A 23,237-nucleotide genomic window follows, 5' to 3' on the forward strand; every position below is an offset into this window, starting at 1 on the left:
ATTTTCCATAACTTTTTCATCATCTGCAACTAAAACTCTGTACTCATTAAACAGTAACTCTCCAACTTCCCTCCCCACAGCCAATTCTTAACTTAGCTCCTTGCCTGAAGGCGCACATCACCATAAAAGTTTCAAAAATAGCTGGAACAACTCAGTACAACTGAGTCCCATGGTGAACACTTCACCCAAGGGAACTCTCTCTCACCAGGGGGCACCCTGCTCCTGAAACTGCACCTAAGAATGGGCACAAATGCAGAATCTTGCTCAGGTCCAGGAAACAAAGGAAATAGGAAATGCATGTACCTCTTGGAGGTTACTGGTCCGCAGGTAGCCACTCTTCCGTAAGATGGACCAGGCTATCTCTGTGTCATTCACATTCATCTGGCAGCCATAGGTCTCAAGGTAGACTGCAGTGAGAGGTTGGGGGGAATCCATGGTAGACAGACAAGAAGGGGCCTCATGTCTCAGAAGGTCTCCCTCCCAAATGATCTAGAAATATCTGAGGCATCTGGTTATCCACTGAGTCCCCTATTGCCTCAATCCTAAGATAACATAAATTGCCAGATGTACCCCCAAATTAATGACAGATCTTCAGAACAAAAGAAATACCATATTAGGCTGGGCTCAGTGGTTCATGCCTATAATCACAGTACTTTGGGAGGCTGAGACAGGAGGATTACTTGAGCCCAGGAGTTTGAGACCAGCCGGGGCGACATAGGGAGACCCTGTCTCTACAAAAAATTTAAAAATTAGCCAAGTGATACATGCCTGTGGTCCCAGCTACTCAGGAAGCTGAGGAAGAACTGCTTGAGCCCAGGAGTCTGAGGCTGCAGTGAGCCATGATCACACCACTGCACTCAGCCTGGACAACACAGTGAGACCCTGTCTCAAACAAACAAACAAAAATACCACATTATATATCCACACCAATTACAAGACATGTTATATTTTAAATGGGGAAAACATGTACCTGAGAATCAAGGAAATATAGTTTTAAAACCAATTAGAAAAGGAAAGACTAGGCCAGGCGTGGTGGCTCACGCCTGTAATCCCAGCACTTTGGGAGGCCAAGGCGGGCAGATCACTTAAGGTCAGGAGTTCGAGACCAGCCTGGCCAACATGGTGAAACCCATGTCTCCACCAAAAACACAAAAAATTAGCCAGGTATAGTGGTGTGCACCTGTAATCCCAGCTACTCAGGAGGCTGAAGCAGGAGAATCACTTCTCAGGAGGCAGGAGGCAGAGGCTGCAGTGAGCTGAGATCGCACCATTGCGCTCCAGCCTGGGTGACAGAGTGAATCTCAAAAAAAAAAAAAAAAAGAAAAAGAAAAGAACAGAAAAGGAAGGACTAGGTGATAGTGTTTATCAGCCTGAAGGGAAAATAAGTTTAAATCCTTATGTTACACTCCTCCTCAAAATAAAGAGGTTTTCCAGCCTCTGGAAGTAGCAGCAGTGGCCAGAGGGTACATAAAGTCACAAAATTAAAATGAGGCCTCTTCTTAAGTAACTTCATCTTAAAAAGCAAGGCTATATTATGAAGTAAAACAAATTTTGTACACAGTTGTAGAAATATGAATTTCACATTCTGGCAGCTGTCCCCACCAGCAGGTCTTATTTCCAGACTCCAATAAATTCCAACTAAAAGTTAAGAGCTGAATGATAATAAGCTTTTGCTCAAATGATTCTCCCACCTCAGCCTCCTGAGTAGCTAGGACTACAGGTGCAGGTTATCATACCTGGCTAATTTTTTATTTTTTGTAGAGACGGTGTTTCACCATGTTACCCAGGCTGTTCTTGAACTCCTGGGCTCCAGCAATCCACCCATCTCGGCCTCCCAAGGTGCTGGGATTACAGGCATGAGCCACCGTGCCCGGCCAGGTTTCTTGATATTAATATTATTGGGTGGAGTCTGATGATTCCCACAGCCTTGCCACACTGTTAACCTTCCAAGCCAGGTCTGTAATAAAAGAATCACGCCAGGAACGACAGAAGGGAGCAAGGCAGGAAGCCCAAAGGGATAAGAGAAGTAAAACCAACCTTTTCTCTGCCTTCCAAGAAGTTCATCCATCGTGAGATAGGGAGGTGGGTCTTCCACTTCTGAAGACAGCTTCTCCTGAGGAGCTGAGGCACTTTTTAAAAAATGTTGAAAAGTCGGTCCAGCGGCCAGCCTGGAGCTGAAATCCTTCGGAGCTCCATCCTCCTGCCTCTCTGGACTGGAACACGTGGTACTAGAGAGACTGCTGTGTGCCCTGCACATCCTCAGCGACAGCCAAGGCACAGAGGCCAATGGCCCCCACCCCAGAGACCTCTGCACTTGGAGGACACACTGTAAAGGGTGCATGGCACTAAACAGCCCACAGTCTGCAAAAGAATGACAGACATCACCAGCATTTATTGAACACTATGGACAGAACACTGCTCTGAGCACTTCAAGTGTATACATCCATTTACCCCTCACAAAAGCCCATGATGAAGGTACTCCTAATAATATGACCTTTGTTTTACAGTTGAAAAAACGGAGGCAACTTGCCCAAGACCACACAGAGGAGTGCCAGAGATGAGATGCAAATCCAGGCAGCGTTTTCAAAACAAGGCATGGTAGAGATGAGATGGAAAGCCCTGACAAAATGATAAAATAGCACCTTGTGCCAAGACCAGTTCCCAAGGCTTTAAGTGTATTAACTCATTAAATCTTTACAGCAATCCTAGGAAACAGACACTATTATTGTTCCTATTCCGAAAGACATAGGTTGAGGAACTCACCTAAGCTCCTACAGCCAGTAAGAGCTTTGCATGGATGCAAAGCCCGTGCCAATACCCATCTTGCTACACTGCCTCTTAATACTGTGAAAACCACTCACTGTCTGAGGGCATCTTCCTTTGAGTTCCTTCAGAAGGAAAGCATCTAATGTGAGGGCACTGTATGCCTGATCAGTGACTCCTTCAACCCTTTAAGAGTCTTGGCTGGGCGCAGTCGCTCATGCCTCTAATCCTAGGACTTTGAGAGGCCAAGGCAGGAGGATCACTTGAGGTCAGGAGTTCAAGACCAGCCTGGCCAACATAGCAAAACTCCGTTTCTACTAAAAATACAAAAGTTAGCCAGATGTGGTGGCACGTGCCTATAGTCCCAACTACTCAAGAGGCTGAGGTAGGAGAATCGCTTGAACCCAGGAAGCAGAAGTTGCTATGTACTGAGGTCGCAGTACAGTCTGGACAACAGAGCGAAATGCCATCTCAAAAAAAAAAAAAAAAGAGTTTCAAACTACTACCTTCAAACTTTCCACCCAGACCCTCTCACACTTGGTTTAGCAAATAACACAACCTTTATAGAGAACAATTTGCCACTTTCCATCAAAATTACAAGTGTGCAAACCATCTGACAGAGCATTTCCACTCATATTTATCCTGCAGATAAATCTATACACATACAAAATGACCTATGTATAAAGACATTCGGTCTAGGCATGGTAGCTCACGCCTGTAATCCCAGCACTTTAGGACACTGAGGCTGGTGGATCACTTGAGGCCAGGAGTTCGAGACCAGCCTGGCCAATACAATGAAGCCTCATCTCTACTAAAAATACAAAAATTAGCTGGATGTGGTGGCACACACCTGTATTCTGAGTTACCCGGGAGGCTGAGGCATGAGAATCTCTTGAGCCCAGGAAGAGAAGGTTGCAGTAAGCCAAGATCATGCCACTGCACTCTAGCCTGGACAAGAGAGTGAGATTGTCTCAAAAAATAAAAATAAAAGATATTCAATGCAACAGTGTTTCTAATAGCAAAAGAAAGGGAAAGGTCTAAATGTCATCAATAAAGGATTAGTTAAGTAAGTTCTGGTACATCCATACAATGGAACAAGATACAACTGTTAGAAACCAAGGTGGCCGGGCGCGGTGGCTCAAGCCTGTAATCCCAGCACTTTGGGAGGCCGAGACGGGCGGATCACGAGGTCAGGAGATCGAGACCATCCTGGCTAACACCGTGAAACCCCGTCTCTACTAAAAATACAAAAAACTAGCCGGGCGTGGTGGCGGGCGCCTGTAGTCCCAGCTACTCGGAGGCTGAGGCAGGAGAATGGCGTAAAACCCGGGAGGCGGAGCTTGCAGTGAGCCGAGATTGCGCCACTGCACTCCAGCCTGGGTGACACAGCGAGACTCTGTCTCAAAAAAAAAAAAAAAAAAAAAAAAGAAACCAAGGTTGGTGGCCAGGTGCAGTGGCTCATGCTTGTAATCCCAGCATTTTGGGAAGCTGAGACAGAAACATCACTTGAGCCAGGAATTTGAAACCAGCCTGGGCAACATAGTGAGACCTTATCTCTATAAAAATAACAAAAAATAGCCAGGCACAGTGATGCACACCTGTAGTCCCAGTTACTAAGGAGGCTGAAGTGGAAGGACTGTTTGAGCCTGGGAGGTCAATGCTACAGTGAGCCATAATCGCACCACTGCCTGGGTGACGGAGTGAGACCCTAGCTCAAAAAAAAAAAAAAAAAAAGTGAGGCTGAACCTATACATGACAAAGGCAAGGAAGTAAAATGTTCCATGCTACCTACATCATACTACAGATGAATCTGTGGGGAAAGCGGGTAGGAATATTGAGGTACCTATTTGCAGGTACATACAATATCTCTAGAGTGCATAAGAAACAATAGTTGCCTCCCAGGAAGACTTAGGTAACTAAGGTACAGGAGATGAAGCCATACTATTTACCTTTTTTTTTTTTTTTTTTTTATTTCCTGACTAAGGAAGAATTCTAGGATCACCATATATTTTTAATGGACCCCCTGACTATGGCCTACCATACTCCAGCCATGCCACACTTCTTTGTATTAATCTTCACTAGCTTGTAGGATTTTACACATGCTGTTCTCTGGCTGGCGTATCTTCCCTCTAGTGGCTGTATAACACCTATGATACTTTCAGCTTTCTTCCTCTGGGAAGACTGCTCTGGCCATCACCCCCCAAGTCTAAGTGGGATCCTTCTCTGGGTTCCCAAAGCTCTCTTCTAGCTCTCCATCACAAGACTCATCACACTTTGCTGTTATTACTGACACTTCTGCCAGCCCTAGTAAACTGGCAGGTTCCTGCAAGCAGGGAACAAGCATCATTCATTTCTACACCTTCACCATCTCCCATTGTGGTAGCTGCCTCATGGCAGGTGCTAAACATCAGTGGTTCCCAACCTTTTTGGTACCAGGTATTGGTTTCATGGAAGACAATTTTTCCACAGACAGGGAAGCAGGGGTATGTTGAAACTGTTCCACCTCAGGCATTTAGATTCTCATAAGGAGCGTGTAATCTTGAGCCAGTGCGGTGGCTCACATCTTTATAATCCCAGTACTTTGGGAGGCTGAGGCAGCAGGATTGCTTGAGCTCAGGAGTTCAAGACCAGCCTGGGCAACATGGCAAGACCCCGTCTCTACAACAAATTAAAAAATAAAAACTTAGCCAGCCATTGTGGTGTGTGCCTGTAGTCCCTGCAACTGGAGAAGCTGAGGTAGGAGGATCACTTGAGCCGGAGACGCAGAAGTTGCAGTGAGCCGAGATTGTGCCACCACACTCTAGCCTGGGTAACAGAGAGAAACCCTGTCTCCAAAAAAAAAAAAAAAAAGTAAATGGAATGCACAACCTAGATCCCTTGCATACACGCAGTTCACAATAGGGTTTGTGTTCCTATGAGAATCTAATGCCACGGCCGATCTGACAGGAGGCAGAGCTCAGGCAGTAACACCAGCTTGCTGCTCACCTCCTGCTGTGCGGCCTGGTTCCTCACAGGCTACGGACAGGTACCATTCTGCCACCTAGAGTTAGGGGAACCCTGCTATACATGTGTAAAGAGCAGATGTGGCCCATCACCTTTCCAATGAGATCACCTGCCACATCTGCTACTGGCACTCAGGAGCAATGCCAACCCAGTTTCAAGTGTCAGAGAAGAACAGCCTTAAAGTGTGAGCTTTAAAATAGCCCATTTCTACTCCATAATTGCTGTGTGACCTTTGGCAAGACAAATTTCTGTCTGAGTCACCAATTCCACTTGCGTAAAATAAGGATAAAAAAGCAGCACTTACACCCTCCCCGCAAGAAGTGTTATAAGAATAAGATATTAAAAACCCAACTTGAGATACAGTAAGTGTTCACTAACTGCAATTCACAGCCCACACCCCCTTTCATGGAGAGTATTAGAGCATCCTGGTTAAGAGTTTGGACTCTACTAAAAATACAAAAATTAGCCGGGTGTGGTGGCATGCGCCTGTAATCCTAGCTACCCAGGAAGCTGAGGCAGGAGAACAGGAGAATCGCTGGAACTCGGGAGGCAGGGGCTACAGTGAGCCGAGATCGTGTCACTGCACTCCAGCCTGGGCGACAGAGCAAGACTCCGTCTCAAAAAAAAAAAAAACAGTATGGACCCTAGAGTCTGAATCTGACCCCACTGCTGCCAATCCAGCTAAACCTTAGGCACCTGTCTTAAACTCTGGGAGCCTCTAGATGAGGATAATAGCACCTATCTCCATAAGCCCACTGTGGGATCAAATGCAATAATACAAGCAAAATGCTTTGCATAACACAGTGTAGAAGCCTCTCTGGAGGCTCGAAATTAATTTTGACAGTCGGCAATGAGGCTAGAACAATAGTGTACAACATCCCAAACACTTTATTGGCTGGTTACAATGCGTTAGGCATAGTGCAAAGCATTTTCCGCGAATTATTACCTATATCCCTCACAGCAACCCTGTGAGGCAGGCTGTACTGTCAACCCCACTTCACGGGTGGCGAAGCGAAGCCTTGATAGAAGTGGAGGTGACCTGTCCAAGGTCACACGGGGTTAGGCGGCAGGGTTAAAGTACGAACCCCGACAGCCTGACGCCAGGCCCCACGCCGTAACCACCGTGCCATCCTCCCTCTTGAACACCGCGCGCTTCCCGGGATCCGCGGCCCCTTCTGCCCCAGGCGCCACTCAAAAGCAGGTGCGCAGCCCACCCCGGCGGGCGCGCTGCTCACCTCCCGCAGCAGCAACAGTGCCCGGGGTCCCGCAGCGTAAGTTCTGCCGGCAAATCAGATCCACTCACCGGTCCGCCGCTGGGCTGATACACAACCGACTTCCGTTCCGCCGGTACTTCAGGCCGGGTCATTCTAACGGAAGTGCTTCCTTTTTACAGTCCGGGTGGACCCAAAGCTCCGTGGCGGCGCTGAACTTTAGGGCAGCCACTAGCCACGGACTTAAGCGGCAACTGAGCGCCTCGAAGTAGGTGAGTGTAAATAAAATGTGCGCTAAATGTCAGATACATCGGATGTGGAAGAAGAAATGTCAAATGGTGTCAAATAGTTCATATATATAATGTTTATATTGATTATGTGCTGCAATAATTGTTGGGACATATTGGGTACATTCGTTGAATTTTTTTTTATTTGTAGCTATGATGACAGAAATATTTGAATTAACTTCACCTGTTGTTTCTTTTTACTTTTTCAATGTGGCTAGCAGGGGGGGAAAAATTGGTGTGGTCATGGCTCACTGCAGCTTCCGCCTCCCATGCTAAAGCAGTCCTCCCACCTCAGCCTCCCAAGTGGCTGGGACTACAGGCAGGCGCCACCACGCCCAGCTAATTTTTTTTTTTTTTTTTTGGAGAGACGGGTCTACCCGTGTTGCCCAGGCAGGTCTCAAACTCCTACCTAGGAGCAAGCCATCCTCCCACCTTGGCCTCCCAAAGTGCTGGGATCCTCCCACCTTGGCCTCCCAAAAGTGCTTGGCCCTCCCACCTTGGCCCTCCCACGTGACCCTCCCACCTTGGCCTCCCAAAGTGCTTGGCCTCCCAAAGTGCTGGGACCCGGTACAGGTGTGAGCCACTGTACCGGGTCCTTACTGGGAAATTTTAAGTCACCTAAGAGGTTCACGCTCTGTTTCTATTGCAGGGTGCTGCCCTGTAGGTTAATGACTTCCTGATTCACATCTCCAGCTGGACCCTCCCTGCAGTTCCAGAGTTCCTCAGCTGCCTACTTGACACTTCTTGGGTGTCTGATGACCATCTCTAACTTACACAGAACTCTTCATTTCCACAAACGCACCTTCACCAAAAACCTGTACCTGCCATTCTGGCCCATCTCAGTAAATGGCCCAACCATCCTTCCAGGTGCACTAGGAGGAACTGAATGGTCATTTTCTTCACCTCCCTGGATCCCCACGTTCTACCTGTCAGCAAGCCCTGTCACCTTTAACTACAAAATGTCAAATATGTCTACTCGGTAGCTACAACTACCCAGGCCACCATTGTCTCATCAGAAACAATCACAGTAGCCTGCTAACGATCACCTTGTCTCCTGAGAACAGTTTCCCACACACAGCCTAAGTGAATTTGTCTGTTTTATTAAATCAAATTATATCACTCCTCTCCTGAAAACTCTCCGTGGCAGGCTGGGCATGGTGGCTCATGCCTGAAATCCCAGCACTTTGGGAGGCCAAGATGGGCAGATTGCTTGAGCCCAGGAGTTCTAGACTAGCCTGAACAACATGATGAAACACCATATCTACAGAAAACACAAAAATTAGCCTGGCGTGGTGGCGGGTGCCTATGGTCCCAGCTACTCAGAAGGCTGAGGCAGGAAGATTACTTGAGCCGGGGAAGTTGAGGCTTCAGTGAACCATGATCTCAACACTGCACTCCAGCCTGGGTACCAGAATGAGACCATGTCTGGAAAAAGGAAAACACAAAAACGGCCAGGCACAATGGCTCACGCCTGTAATCCCAGCACTTTGGGCAACTGAGATGGTTGGATCATGAGGTCAGGAGTTCAAGACCAGCCTGACCAATACGGTAAAACCTCAGCTCTACTAAAAATACAAAAAAAAATTAGCTGGGCATGGTGCCACATGCCTGTAGTCCCAGCTGCTCGGGAGGCTGAGGCAGGACAATTGCTTGAACCCGGGAAGTAGAGATTGCAGTGAGCCGAGATCGAGCCTCTGCACTCCAGCCTGGGCGACAGAGCGAGACTCCATCTCAAAAAAAAGAAAAAAAAAAGAAAAACAAAACAAAACAAAAAAAAAAGCTTAAGAGTTTTCTGTTGCCCTTGCAATAAAATCCAGATTTCCTGCTGTGTCCTAGGGGCCTGCATGATGTGGCCCCGCTTACTTTTGTTTTGTTTGTTTGTTTGTTTGTTTTTGAGATGGTGTCTCACTCTGTCACCCAGGCTGGAGTGCAGTGGCGCAATCTCGGCTCAGTGCAACATCTGCCTCCCAGGTTCAAGCGACTCTCCTGCCTCAGCCTCCTGAGTAGCTGGGATTACAGGCGTGCACCACCACACCAAACTAATATTTGTATTTTTAGTAGAGCAGTGTTTCACCATGTTGGCCAGCTTGGTCTCAAACTCCTAGCCGCAAGTCATCTGCCCACCTCGACCTCCTAAAGTGCTAGCATTACAGGCAAGCACCAACACGCCCGGCTGATTTTTGTGTTTTTACTAGAGATGGGATTTTGCCATGTTGGCCAGGCTGGTCTCAAACTCCTGGCCTCAAGTGATCCTCCCACCTCAGCCTCCCAAAGTGCTGGGATTACAGGCATGAGCCACCATGTCTGGCCCCCTGCTTACTCTTACTTCTCCAACCCACATATTTCTTACCACTTACTTCTCCTACTATGTTCTCTCTAGTTGACATACTTCAACTACATAATTTTATTTTGCTCCTTAAATATCCCAAGCAAATGTTTATTTCAGACCCTCTCTCTCTCTTTTTTTTTTTTTTGAGACAGAATCTTGCTCTGTCACCCAGGCTGGAGTGCAATGGCATGATCTTGGCTCACTACAACCCCCGCCTCCCGGATTCAAGCAATTATCCTGCCTCAGCCTCCCAAGTAGCTGGGATTACAGGCACGTGACACCATGCCCACAGAGCCTCTCTTCTTACTATGATATTTCTGGAATGCTCTTCTCCAAAATTGTTTCGTGGCTGGCCCCTTCTCATCCTTTAGGTCTCAGCATAAATGTCAGCTCTTCAGAGAGACCCTTTCTGACCACTTCATATAAACTACTTCATCACTTCTCGTATTATTTTCTTCACCATATCTGTCACTATTCAAAATGTTGGCATTACTTGTTTTCTTATCACTGCCTATTCCTTGGACTATCAGCTCCCTGAGAGGAGGGACACATCCTGTCCTGTTCAAGGCTTTATCCCCATGATCTACGCAGGGTCTGACTCATAGAAGAGCTTAATGAACATTTGTTGAATGAATAAATGACTGCTTTCTGTCTTAGTTTGCGTTCCCCAGAAGCAGACCCTAAGACAAGTATTTTTTTTTTTTTTAGACTGACTCTCACTCTGTTACCCAGGCTGGAGTGCAGTGGCCCAATCTCGACTCACTGCAACCTCCACCTCCCGGGTTCAAGCGATTCTCCTGCCTCAGCCTCCCAAGTAGCTGGGATTACAGGCACATGCCATCACGCCCAGCTAATTTTTGTATTTTTAGTAGAGATGGGGTTTCACCATGTTGGCCAGGCTGGTCTCAAACTCTCCACCTCAGGTGATCCACCCACCTTGGCCTCCCTAAGTGCTGGGATTACAGGCATGAGCTACTGTGCCTGGCTCCTAAGACAAGTACTTGAGTGCAGGTAGTTGATTTGCAAAGTAATCTCAGGAAACACTGGTAGGGTAGTGGGGGAGTGAAACAGGGAAGGGGAGGCAGCCAATAGACATTGTTATCAAGCAACTTTCTTGCAGGCATCTAGGCCTTAATCCTGCTGGAGAACACTGGGAAATAATACAGAACACTGTGCTGGTTAATTATTTGTGTCAACTTGACTGGGCCACAGGTTGCCCAGGTATCTGGTTAAATACTATTTCTGGGTGTGTTTCTTGAGGAAGAGGTTAGCTTTGGTGGACTGAGTAGAGTAGACTGCACTCCACAATCTGGATGGACATCATCTAACCCCTCGGGGACCCAAATAGGACAGGAAGGCAGAGCAAGGTTGAATTATCTCTCTGCCTGTCTGCTTAGGCTGAGACATTGGTCTTCTCCTGCCCTTGGACTGGGACTTAAACACCATTGGCACTCCTGATTCTCAGTCTTTTAGATTCAAACTGGAATTTACACCACCACCTTTCCTCAGTGTGCAGCTTGCAGATGACAAATTGTAGGACTTCTCGGCCTCTATAATCACTTGAGCCAATTCCTTATAATAAATCTCATTCTAGATATAAAAATATACATATAGTGACCAGGCACAGTGGCTCATGTCTGTAATCCCAGCACTTTGGGAGGCCAAGGTGGGAAGATCACTGGAGGTCAGGAGACGAGCCTGGCCAACATGGTGAAACCCTGTCTCTACTAAAAATACAAAAAAATTAGCCAGGCGTGGTGGCAAGCGCCTGTAGTCCCAGCTGCTCAGGAGGCTGAGGCAAGAGAATTGCTTGAACCTAGGAGTCAGAGGTTGCAATGAGCCGAGATTGGGCCACTGCACTCCAGCCTGGATGACAACGTGGGACTCTGTCTCAAAACAAAAAAATTAGCAAGGCATGGTGGCACATGCCTGTAATCCCAGCTACTCTGAAATTACAGAAGGCTGAGGCAGGAGAATCGCTTGAACCCAGGAGATGGAGGCTGTAGTGAGAGTTCACCTCCTGATTCTCTCACCTCAGCCTCCCAAAGTACTGGGATTACAAGCATGTGCCACCGCGCCCTGCCGAACTTCATTTAATTTAAACTGTGATGCACAGTTCAGTAATTGGAAGACTTTAGAATGATTAGAACAAGGGTATGTGACTCTACTGTAAATGCTATAAAATCTGAATACAAATCAAGTATTTCCAATGAAAATTTGACATCTGAATAGAGATGTGCTAGAGGTATAAAACATACACTGGGTTTCCAAGACTTAGCGCAAAAAAGGATTATAAAACATCTCACTAGTAAATGCTTATGAGTTGAAGTGATAATATTTTGGGTACAATGGGTTAAATAAAATATATTATTAAAAATTATTTTCATCTATTTTTAAAACTTTTTAAAATGTGGCTACTAGAAATTGTTAAATTTTATAAGTGGCGGCCGGGCGCGGTGGCTCAAGCCTGTAATCCCAGCACTTTGGGAGGCCGAGACGGGCGGATCACAAGGTCAGGAGATCGAGACCATCCTGGCTAACACGGTGAAACCCCGTCTCTACTAAAAATACAAAAAACTAGCCGGGCGAGGTGGCGGGCGCCTGTAGTCCCAGCTACTCCGGAGGCTGAGGCAGAAGAATGGCGTAAACCCGGGAGGCGGAGCTTGCAGTGAGCTGAGATCCGGCCACTGCAGTCCAGCCCGGGCTACAGAGCAAGACTCCGTCTCAAAAAAAAAAAAAAAAAAAAAAAATTTTATAAGTGGCTTGTGTTATGTTTCTGTTGGACAGTGCAGGGCCAGAAAGTCTCCAAAATGAACAAGGGCTTTGAAGTCACACAGACCTGATTTGAATCCCAGCTCAGATATTTCATAGCTGTGTGACATTTGGCAATTTACTCTCCCCTTCTGAGCCCAGGTTTTCTTATCTATGAAACTGAGATAACTGTGCCCACTATATAGGTATATGGTGAGGACCCAGTAAGATAATGTATACACAGTGTCTGGAAGATCACACTCTCTATATGTTAGCTATGGCTGGGGCAAGAGGGGAAGTGGCCACTGTGCCTTTTTTTTTTTTTTTTTTTGAGACTGAGTTTCACTCTGTAGCTCAGGCTGGCGTGCAATGGCGTGATCACGGCTCACCACAACCTCAGCCTCCCAAGTAGCTGGGACTACAGGTACATGCCACCACACCTGGCTAATTTTTGTATTCTTAGTAGAGATGGGGTTTCACCATGTTGGCCAGGCTGGTCTTGAACTCCTGACCTTCAGTGATCCACCCTCCTTAGCCTCCCAAAGTGCTGGGATTACAAGTGTGAGCTGCCACACCCAGCTCGCCATGCCATTCTTAAAAGGGGGCCAAGGCTGGGAATAGTGGCTCCTGCCTGTAATCCTAGCACTTTGGGAGGCCAAGACCAGAGGATTGCTTGAGTTCAGGAGTGTGAGACCAGCCTGGGCAACATGGCAAGACCCCATCTCTACAACAAGTTCAAAAATAAAAAATTAGCCAGCCATGGTGGCACAGGCCTGTGATCCTAGCAACTTGGGAGGCTGAGGTAGGAGGATCACTTGAGTCTGGGAGGCCGAAGCTGCAGTGAGCCAGGATCCTGCAACTGCACTCCAGCCTGGGCAACAAAGCGAGACTCCACCTCAAAAACAAAAAATAGGGCAGGGGGTGGTGTTCCAAGTGAAGGCACCAGACTGCTGATGGCCAGAAGGAAAATGAGTGACTCTTTGGTGGTTTGGGATGTTGCTTAAAATTTAGTGGATAAGCTGAGAAAGTTTCATTTTCACAAAGAAACAATGCTGCCATTATAAGTAAGCTAAAAGTAATTGCCTCAAAGTCAAGTTACCTGGTCTCAATTTTTTTTGTTTGTTTGTTTTTGAGACGGAGTCACGCTCTGGGGCCCAGGCTGAGTGCAGTAGCGCAATCTCTGCTCACTGCAAACTCCACCTCCAGGGTTCAAATGATTCTGTCTTAGCTTCCCAAGTAGCTGAGATTACAAGCGCACACCACCATGCCCGGCTAATTTGTTGTTGTTGTTGTTGTTGTTGTTTGTTTTGTTTGTTTTTTTGAGACAGAATCTCACTCTGTTACCCAGGCTGGAGTGCAGTGGCGCAATCTTAGCTCACTGCAACCTCCACCTCCCAGGTTCAAGCGATTCTCCTGCCTCAGCCTCCTGAGTAGCTGGGATTACAGGCAGGTGCCACCATGCCCGGCTAATTTTTGTATTTTTAGTAGCAACAGGGTTTCACCATGTTGGCCAGGCTGGTCTTGAACTCCTGACCTCAGGTGATCCACCCGCCTCAGCCTCCCAGAGTGCTGGGATTACAGGCATGAGCTACTGCACCAGGCACATCATCTTTGTTTTATCTCGTGGCTACACTGAAGAAACTGAACCTTTAGAAAGTTAAAAAAAAAAAAAAAAAGTTCTGGGCTGGGTGCGGTGTCCTAGCACTTTGGGAAGCTGATGCAGGAGGATCACTTGAGGTCAGGAGTTTAAAACCAGCCTGGCCAACATGGTGAAACCCCATCTCTACTAAAACTACAAAACAGTAGTGGGGCATGGTGGTGGGCAGTGGTGGGCACCTGTAATCCCAGCTACTCGGGAAGCTGAGGCAGGAGAATCACTTGAACCGGGAGGTGGAGGTTGCAGTGAGCTGAGAACACACCACTGCACTCCCATCTGGGTGACAGAACAAGACCCCATCTCAAAAAAAAAAAAAAAAAAAAATTCTCCATCATTGCTGTTGTCATTGTGATTTTAGTAGGGAGTCATAACCACCGCCCACTCACATCCAGTCAGCACATCGCAGTTTCTGAAGCACCAAACACATTCCACTCCACCTCCCTTCTGCAGGAAAGGGTCCTGAAGCTCTCTAAGATGGCTTTAAAATGGATCCACAAATTATTTGACATTCCTTTCTTCAAGAAGTGGAGCCTAATTCCCCTCCCCTTGAGTGTGGACTGAACTTAGTGACTCACTTCTAACAAATAGAACAAAGCAGAAGCAACAGTGTATGGCTTCCAAGACTGGGTCGTAAGAGACACTGTTTGTGGCTTCCTCCTTGCTCTCTCTTCTGTCTCATTGTGGGGAAAGCCAACTGCCATATCATGAGAAAACTCAAGCAGCAGCTCTAGGGTTAGCCCTACATGGTGAGGAACGGAGACCTCCTACCCACAGCCATGTGCATGAGCAGTATTGGAATGGATCCTCCAGCCCCAGTCAAGCCTTCAGATGACTGCAGCCCTAGCTGACAATTTGACTGCAACCTCATGAGCGACCCTGAGACAAGAACAGCCCAGTTTAGCCCCTCTCAAATCCCTGACCCACAGAACCTAAGAGATAATGAATATTTGTCATTTTAAGCTGCAAAAATGTGGGGTAATTTGTCACACAACAATAGATAACCAATACACTCTCTTTGGCCCATGTGGTAAAAGTCTGTTCTTCTCCAGGGAAAGGTGCCCCAGTCCTTGGTCTGGTCCATCTTGGGACTGCAGGGGCCACCCCAGGACCCAAAGGCCAAGGCACAGACCACAGACACTGGGCTGGGCTGCCTGTGTCTCACAGGCTGTTTATTTATCCAAGAGTAAGGAGGAGAGAGAGGATGAAGAGAAAAACCAGACTCCCCAAGGTGGCAGGGCTGAGGGGAAAAACAAACAAAGTCTCCTCTTGTTTCTCTTGCCGCTGACCCCAGGGGACTCCAGCTTCAGATGGGACCTCTGGGGGGTGGCTTAGGGGCCTCGAGGAGGCCTGGCAGCTCAGCTGTTGGCTGGGGTCAGGATCCGCACAGGGGCAGGTCCCAGACTCGGAATGGCTTCTGTGTACACAAAATATCTCTCCGCAAAAGGCACTGGTGGAGGGGGGCAGCAGGAAGGCCACCCCATCACAGGCAGAGTCCACTCTGTCCTGGGTCTGGGTCCTGGGCCCCGGGCCCCAAGACCAATCCAGTCTCCCTCAGGGGTGGGGTCTCAGAGGCCCTTGTTCCTCTTCTCTCCCTTCCCTCAGCCCAGGGGTGAGCAGGCAGTCGGTGGTGGCCCAGCTCAGGCCATGTCATGGACACCCCTCTTCAGGGCTAGTGCATCCGGTGACTTCTAGGCCAACAGCCCAAGGCGGGTAACTTTGGCCGAGAGGAAGGAGTGGATGATGAAGACTATGGTTTTGGGACACGAGTGCAGGTCCAGCTGCTGCAGGGTGGATGGAGAGAAGAGTCAGGGCCCTGGCCAGCCTGGCCTCCAAGAGTGCACACCCCCTCCTCCCCAGGGTGCAAAGGCAGCCCCTCACTCACGATCTCGCCTTCAGCACCTCCAAAGTCCAGGAAAAGGAGACTGGCACCATCATCTGAAGACATCTGCAGCTTCTCGAAGGGCTGTCGCAGGAGCACAGCTCGGGCTGCACCTGGCTCAGCCGCCCACAGTGTGAAGCCCTTGTCGATGTGCACAGACAGGCTGCAGGGACGCCCGTTCCATGTGCAGGCTGCAGGGAGGGCACATAGGTACAGGTACAGCTGGCACCTCAGAGACCACCCCAACCTCCAACCCCCACCGCAGCTTACAAAGTGGGGCCTGAATGCCTCCAGGGACGGGAGGCTCACTGTTTGTTGTGGCACCTGTACACCCACCCTGCAGAGAGTCATCACCCCCACCCTCAGAGGACCTATACTCACTTCCAGTCCACAAGTAGAAAGGGGGAGCTTAAAATCTGCCATGGACTGGAGGCTCACTCCTGATAAAGGCATCATCAGATCGACCAAGCACCGCCCTTGGAGACCTACAGAGTTGCCCAGCTAAATTTAAATTTCAGATAAACAATGACTAATTTGGGCATACTTCTATGAAAAAAGTATTCATTGTTAACCTGAAATTCAAATGAGGCTGGGTGTCCTGTATTTCCTCTGGCAACCCTACCCCAAGTGCCATCTCTCACATCCTCACCAGCAGATTGACAAAGCTGGAGCAAGAAAACCCCAGGGAGAAGAGTCTCTGCCTGCCAGGGCACCTGCACATCCAAAACAGAGGACCCCAACCCAACTTCCTTTTTTTTTTTTTTTGGAGAAACAGTCTCACTCTGTTACCCAGGCTGGAGTACAGTGGGTACAATCTCAGCTCACCACAACCTCCACCTCCCGGGTTCAAGCGATTCTTGTTCCTCAGCTTCCTGCATAGCTGGGACTACTGCACCTACTACCATGCCCAGCTAATTTTTGTATTATTATTATTATTTTTTTTTTTTTTTTGAGACAGAGTCTTGCTTTGTTGCCCAGGCTGGAGTACAGTGGTGCAATCTGGGACCACTACAACCTCCGCCTCCCAGATTCAAGCAATTCTTCTGCCTCAGCCTCCTGAGTAGCTGGGACTACGGGCGCCCGCCACCACACCTGACTAATTTTTGTATTTTTAGTAGAGACAGGGTTTCACCATTTTGGCCAGGCTGGTCTTCAACTGCTGACTTCAAGTGATCCACCCGCCTCAGCCTCGCAAAATGTTGGGATTACAGGCATGAGCCACCACACCCAGCCAATTTTTGTATTATTAGTAGAGACAGGGTTTTGCCATGTTGGCCAGGCTGGTCTCAAACTTCTGACCTCAGGTGATCCACCCACCTTGACCTCCAAACCCCATTTTTTGTCCCCTCCTGAAGTGCCCTAAAGAAGGAAGCTTGAATGCCCCTGGGGATAAGAGGCTCATTACCAGAGGGACACTCCCAGATCCTCCCAGCACACCTGTAGACACCTCCTGCACACCCTCGGCGGCCCGGTGACAGCCATCCACCAGCTGGCGGGTCCAGGCAGCCAGCTCCTGCGGTGACTCCACGCTGAACAGGTGAGTGTCCACACCGTGACGCGTGCCCGTGCGCAGGGCAAAAGAGAGCTCTGCATCGTAGGGCACTGAGCCCTTGGAGGGGCCTGAGTGCACCAGTCTGGGGGTGAGGGGCAGAGGGCTGAGCATGAGGCCTCGGGCAGGGGGCAAATAGTTCTGGGCAAAGGGGCCAATGACCTGGGAAAAACCCTGTAAATCCTTTACCACCTAACAGGACAGGACTTGCCAGGGGGCACTGATTGACTCAGCAGGAGACATCTCCTGCCACCCTCCCTGTCGCTCCCTTGGCTCCGGCTACACTGGTGTCCTCACACACACCTAGCACATGCCTGCCTCAGCACCTCTGCATATGCTGTTCCCTCTGCCTATACACACTTCCCTGATTATCTCCATGGCTCACTCCCTCACTTCCTTCAGATGTTAGTTTAAATGTCACCTCCTCTGAGAAGCTTTCCCTGGCCTGCCAGTTCAAAATAGCACCCTTATCACTCACTAGCCTTACTTTTTCATCATGGTACCAGAAATTATACTTTTTATTATTTGTTTTTGTTGGTTTTTCACTGTCTTTTTCACTAGGATGTCAGCTAGGTTAGAAATGATCTTGCATTCACCACTGTATTCCCAGTAAGTAAAACTATGCCTGACCACAGTAGGTGCTCAATAAACATTTGTTGCCTGACTTGAATCACTTGATTAGGTAGACAATCCAGGACCTAATTATCCCTAGTAGCCAACAGGCTCCTGACACATGGGCCAGAGCTAGCCTGAGGTAAGGAGACATGGGTGACAAGGACTTCAGACCCCTGCAGCTTGACTGTCACTTGCTGTGTGGCCTTGGTAAGCCAACTGCCCCTCTCTGGGGCAGACCTAAGAGTTCTGCCCCATATCCCTCTTTGTTCCTCCCTTCACCCACTCTTTCTCCTATAGCTCACTTCCCCCCCAGACTTCTGCTGACGCCAGCCTTCCACTTTCCAGCTCTGAGCTGCAGACCCCTGAGTCCCCAAGCTTCCTATCCAAGCTCCCTCTCCATCCCACACACACTCTGGACTTGACTCAGCATCTTGCTCCAGCCTCCTCCCTTTCCACCCCCACCCCCAGTCCCACGCTCACCCAGACACCAGCTCCAAACCTCCTGTTCATTCCAGACCCCTCCTTCACCCGCCCCATCTGGCAAGCACGGAGCCCTGTTAATTTTACACCCATGTGGTTTCCAATGCCAATGCTGCCTTTCTTCTCCATCTGCTCCTGCTGCCCACTTCCACCTCCCCCAGCCACCATCATCTCTCCTGCACGACTGCAGCGCTTCCCCACTTCCATCCTGTACTCTCCGCTGCATTTTCCACGTGGCAGCCACAGGGATTCTCTTAAAGCAACCAGAGCACCTCGCTCCCCAGCTTAAACCCTTCAACACTGCCAAACTCTTAAGATAAAGCTAACATTCCTTAATCAGGCAAAAGAAGCTCTGCAAGATCAGGCCCTGCCAACTCCCTTCTCTCCATTTCCTGCATGAATTCTGCTTATCACAAACTCATAGCCCCATGAACACGCTATAGCCCTTCATGCCTCTGTACCTTTGACTATGATGTTCTCTCTGCATGGGATTCTCTTTTACCCTTTCTTAAACAGAAAACTTCTACTCATCCATCAAAGTCCAGCTCAGATGTCACCTCCTCCCTGAAGCCTTCCTCAACTACCCCTACAGAGTTAAGTGGCTCCTACAAACTCTGCACTGTAATGGCTGTTCCTGGGTCTGTCTCCCCAATCAGACAAGGTTCTCTCTGGAGGCAGCGACTGCTGGGGTTAGCTCTGTGCCCTCTGACCCATGCAGCATAAGGCATAAGTGTCAATGAATGAGTGGCTAGCGGGGACCTTATGTCCTTTTGTTCCAAGCACCCATTTTACAGATAAGGAAACTGAGGCCCAGACAGGGCAGAGACTTGCTTCAGGTCACCTGGGGAATAGCTGAGGGTGGACAGGGCTGGAGTTTCCAGCTTCTGGGGCCCTGCTGGAGCGTCTCCCGGAAAGTTCTGGGGGAGACATACTGCCCCTGCCCATGGGTACCTGGTGGCGATGAGTGGGGCAGTACGGACTGGCCGGCTCAGGGCCTCGCGGGTCTCAGGGAGAGAAGAGTAGAGGAGCAGTTCCTTTTCAGTCAGCATGGCCAGGGTGGGGGCCGTGCCCCCACTGGGCAGCTGCAGGGGACAAAACAGCAGTGAGGATGGGTGGGGGAAGAGAGGGCAGAGGGGCCAGGGCGGGGCAAGGTGGCCGGGGCACTGGGAACAGGGCCAGCTCCAAAGGAGCAGAAGAGAGGGAGGGATAGATCCCAGGCCCAGCAGGCACCTGCTCAGTCAGCCAGCCAATCTGCTTGATGTCCTGGCTGGCAGCTGTGCTGGTGGCTGCCAGTAGTGCCTGCAGCTCATCCTTGACCCGCAGCATCAGAGCGTTGACCTGGGCTTGGATGGCACTCGCCCACGACCTCGCGCTGGCCTCATCCTTGGCCCTCAGGAAGAGGGTGTCTTGGCCTTCTGCCGAGCAGATCTCCAGATACCTGCAGGCACAAATGGGTGGAGGCAAGGACCTGACTACTAGGCTGCAGCTGCCCAACCCTGGCCCAGGAAACCCCACCCACCACCAAACCAGGAGAAACCAGGGGGATGTCCCTGAGAATGAGGAGCAACCCTCACTGCTGGGCTCCAGCCGCAGTTGCTGGGGCCTCATGGGGCATAGGGACAAGAGAGTGTGAGACACACACACATATTCATGTATTTTGTGGGGATTTTGTTGTTTTTGAACAGGCTGCACTGCAATGCCCCAATCTCGGCTCACTGCAATCTCCACCTCCCAGGTTCAAGCGATTCTCCTGCCTCAGCCTCCCAAGAAGCTGGGATTACAGGTGCACGCCACCACACCCATACCATTTTTGTATTTTTAATAGAGATGGGGTTTCACCATATTGGCCAGGATGGTCTTGATCTCCTGACCTCGTGATCCACCCGCCTCGGCCTCCCAAAGTGCTGGGATTATAGGCATGAGCCACCGTGCCCGGCCTTATTTTTTTTATTTTTAGTAGAGATGGGGTTTCACCATCTTAGCCAGGCTGGTCTCGAACTCCTGACCTCAAATGATCAGCCTGCCTTGCCCTGCAAAGTGCTGGGATTACAGACATGAGCCACCGTGCCCGGCCTACACATATGCATATACACACAAATACACACACATACTCAAACATGCACGATGGTGTGATGGGGCCTAAATTATTGCTGTGTGACCATTCCTAATCTTGCCCCTTTCTCCTGGTTTCTAAGGAACATCCTCTTCTGGGCCAACTCCCAGGTTCTCCTTGTTGCACAGAACCGAACTAATTCATTAATAAGAGCAGGAAAAAAAAAAAAAAAAAAAACTAGGCTGGGCATGGTGACTCATGCCTGTAATCCCAGAACTCCGGGAGACTAAGCCAGGAGGATGGCTTGAGCCCAGGAGTTTGAGACCACCCTGGACAACAAAGTGAGACACTCATCTCTAAAAAAGAAAAAAAAAAGGTTTATTTTTTCTTTGAGATGGAGTCACGCCCTGTCATCCAGGCTGGAGTGCAGTGGCACAATCTCTGCTCACTGCAAGCTCCGCCTCCCGGGTTCATGCCATTCTCCTGCCTCAGCCTCCTGAGTAGCTGGAACTACAGGCGCCTGCCAGCATGCCTGACTAATTTTTGGCATTTTTAGTAGAGACGGGGTTTCACCGTGTTAGCCAGGATGGTCTCAATCTCCTAACCTCATGATCCGCCCGCCCCGGCTTCCCAAAGTGCTGGGATTACAGGCATGAACCACTGCGCCCGGCCCCCAAAAAAATTTTTTTTTTTTTTTAGTTAGCCAAGCATGGTGACATGTGCCTGTAGTCCCAGCTACTTAGAGGCTGAGGCAGGAGAATCACTTGAGCCCAGGAGTTTGAGGCTGCAGTGAGCTATAAGGGTGCCACTGCACTCCAGCCTAGATGACAGCACAAGATCTCATCTTAAAAAACAGAAAAACAGGCCGGGCGCAGTGGCTCATGCCTGTAATCCCAGCACTTTGGGAGGCTGAGGCGGGTGGATCACCTGAGGTCAGAGTTCAAGACCAGCCTGACCAACATGGAGAAACCCCGTCTCTACTAAAAATACAAAATTAGCTGGGCGTGGTGGCACATGCCTATAATCCCAGCTACTAGGGAGGCTAAGGCAGGAGAATCGCTTGAACCTGCGAGGTGGAGGTTGCGGTGAGCCGAGATCGCACCATTGCACTCCAGCCTGGGCAACAAGTGTGAAACTCTGTCTCAAAAAAAAAAAAAGGGGGGGGGGGAGGGGGGAGGGATTGCATTGGGAGTTATACCTGATGTAAATGACGAGTTGATGGGTGCAGCACACCAACATGGCACAAGTATACATATGTAACAAACCTGCACGTTATGCACATGTACCCTACAACTTAAAGTATAATAATAATAAATAAATTAAAAAAAAAAAAAAAAAAAAAAAAAACAGAAAAACAGACCGGGCGCGGTGGCTCACGCCTGTAATCCCAGCACTTTAGGAGGCCAAGGCAGGCAGATAACCTGAGGTCAGGAGTTCAGGACCAGCCTGACCAACATGGAGAAACCCCATCTCTACTAAAAACACAAAATTAGCCGGGCATGGTGGCGCATGACTGTAATCCCAGGTACTAGGGAGGCTGAGGCAGGAGAATCGCTTGAACCCGGGAGGTGGAGGTTGTAGTGAGCTGAGATTGTGCCATTGCACTCCAGCCTGGGCAACAAGCGTGAAACTCCATCTAAAAACAAAAACAAAAACAAAAACAAAACAACCACAACAAAACTAAACTAAAGAGGTTTGAGGCCAGGCATGGTGGTTCACACCTATAATCCCAGCACTTTAGGAGGCTGAGCCGGGCAGATCACTTGAGGCCAGGAATTCAAAACCAGCCTAGCCAACAGGGCAAAACCCCATCTCTTCTAAAGACACAAAAAAATTAGCCAGACGTCATGGCGGGCACCTGTAGTCCCAGCTACTTGGGAGGCTGAGGCACCAGAATCACTTGATCCCAGGAGTTGGAGGTTGCAGTGAGCTGAACTTGCACCACTGCACTCCAGCCTGGGTGACAGAGTGAGATCCCCCATCTCAAAAAAATAATAATAATAATAAATTATTGTTTTCTAAACCACTAAATTTTAGGAATGGTTTGTGATACAGCAACAGATAGCCAAAATACCAGGAGAAAAGACTTTGGCTTTTGTCTTCTTTCTGCCTGGAATATGAACACAATTCTTGGGATGCAGCCACCATCCTGCCTCCGCAAAGAAGAAAACCACCCATAATTAAAATGGCAGAGCAGGAAGCTAGAAGCCTGGTTCCTTGATGGCATCCTGGAGCATCTACAGCAGCTGGAATAGCTGACCCCTGGACTTTTTTTAAACGTGGGAAAATTAACCCCTTTTATTTAAGTAATTGCTTGTTGGAGTTTCTATACTTGCAGCCCAGTGTAATCCTAACATTGAGTAAAAGTTTGAAGTAGTTTTCATTATATTTTGGTTGCCAGGCTGTATCCCTATGACTGGGATACTGCACTGACAGTGGACCATATGGAACCCCAGTTATATTCATATTACATATATACTCAGGCATGTACACATTCAAACATACATGCAGACACATATGTGCATACACACATACAAATAACATATAAACACACACGTACAAATCTATACTCACATGCAAATGCTCTCACATATACATACAAACACTTGCATTTACATGTCATCTACACGTGCACACACTTAGAAACATATACACACGTT

The 23,237-nt window shown here is 48.8% G+C and overlaps 2 protein-coding genes and 1 long non-coding RNA gene across 9 annotated transcripts in view; 1 reads left to right on the forward strand and 2 right to left on the reverse strand.

The window, feature by feature from the left end:
* Window positions 1-7,147, reverse strand: part of CDK5RAP1 (CDK5RAP1 mitochondrial tRNA methylthiotransferase) — a 40,933-nt gene extending 33,786 nt beyond the window's left edge. The window contains exons 1-3 of one of the 4 annotated variants that reach the window (XM_008020998.3): window positions 7,002-7,147; window positions 2,038-2,213; window positions 304-407 (exon numbers count right to left, since the gene is read on the reverse strand). In XM_008020998.3, coding sequence (XP_008019189.1) covers window positions 304-407; window positions 2,038-2,213; window positions 7,002-7,132 — 411 coding nt within the window. In that variant the 5' untranslated portion in view covers window positions 7,133-7,147. Of the gene's footprint in view, window positions 1-303; window positions 408-2,037; window positions 2,362-6,712; window positions 6,806-7,001 lie in introns of those variants that run through there. The other 3 variants (XM_073007905.1, XM_008020980.3, XM_037982875.2) reach the window with 3 other exon arrangements.
* Window positions 7,147-22,963, forward strand: LOC140709309 (uncharacterized). 2 transcript variants are annotated; one of them, XR_012089828.1, is made up of 4 exons: window positions 7,151-7,249; window positions 7,914-8,131; window positions 17,236-17,417; window positions 22,615-22,963. It is a non-coding gene; the product is annotated as an uncharacterized lncRNA (long non-coding RNA). The 2 variants fall into 2 exon arrangements; XR_012089826.1 differs by lacking the exon at window positions 7,914-8,131 and having other exon boundaries at window positions 7,147-7,249.
* The window catches only part of SNTA1 (syntrophin alpha 1), a 34,340-nt gene continuing 26,247 nt past the window's right edge, over window positions 15,145-23,237 (reverse strand). The window contains exons 4-8 of one of the 3 annotated variants that reach the window (XM_008020965.3): window positions 19,755-19,962; window positions 19,476-19,606; window positions 17,286-17,514; window positions 15,884-16,071; window positions 15,145-15,782 (exon numbers count right to left, since the gene is read on the reverse strand). In XM_008020965.3, the coding sequence (XP_008019156.3) occupies window positions 15,749-15,782; window positions 15,884-16,071; window positions 17,286-17,514; window positions 19,476-19,606; window positions 19,755-19,962 (790 nt within the window). In that variant the 3' untranslated portion in view covers window positions 15,145-15,748. Of the gene's footprint in view, window positions 15,783-15,883; window positions 16,072-16,261; window positions 17,515-19,475; window positions 19,607-19,754; window positions 19,963-23,237 lie in introns of those variants that run through there. The other 2 variants (XM_008020963.3, XR_012089821.1) reach the window with 2 other exon arrangements.

The sequence above is a fragment of the Chlorocebus sabaeus genome, chromosome 2 (genome assembly GCF_047675955.1).
Source record: "Chlorocebus sabaeus isolate Y175 chromosome 2, mChlSab1.0.hap1, whole genome shotgun sequence".
NCBI classification, from domain to species: domain Eukaryota; kingdom Metazoa; phylum Chordata; class Mammalia; order Primates; family Cercopithecidae; genus Chlorocebus; species Chlorocebus sabaeus.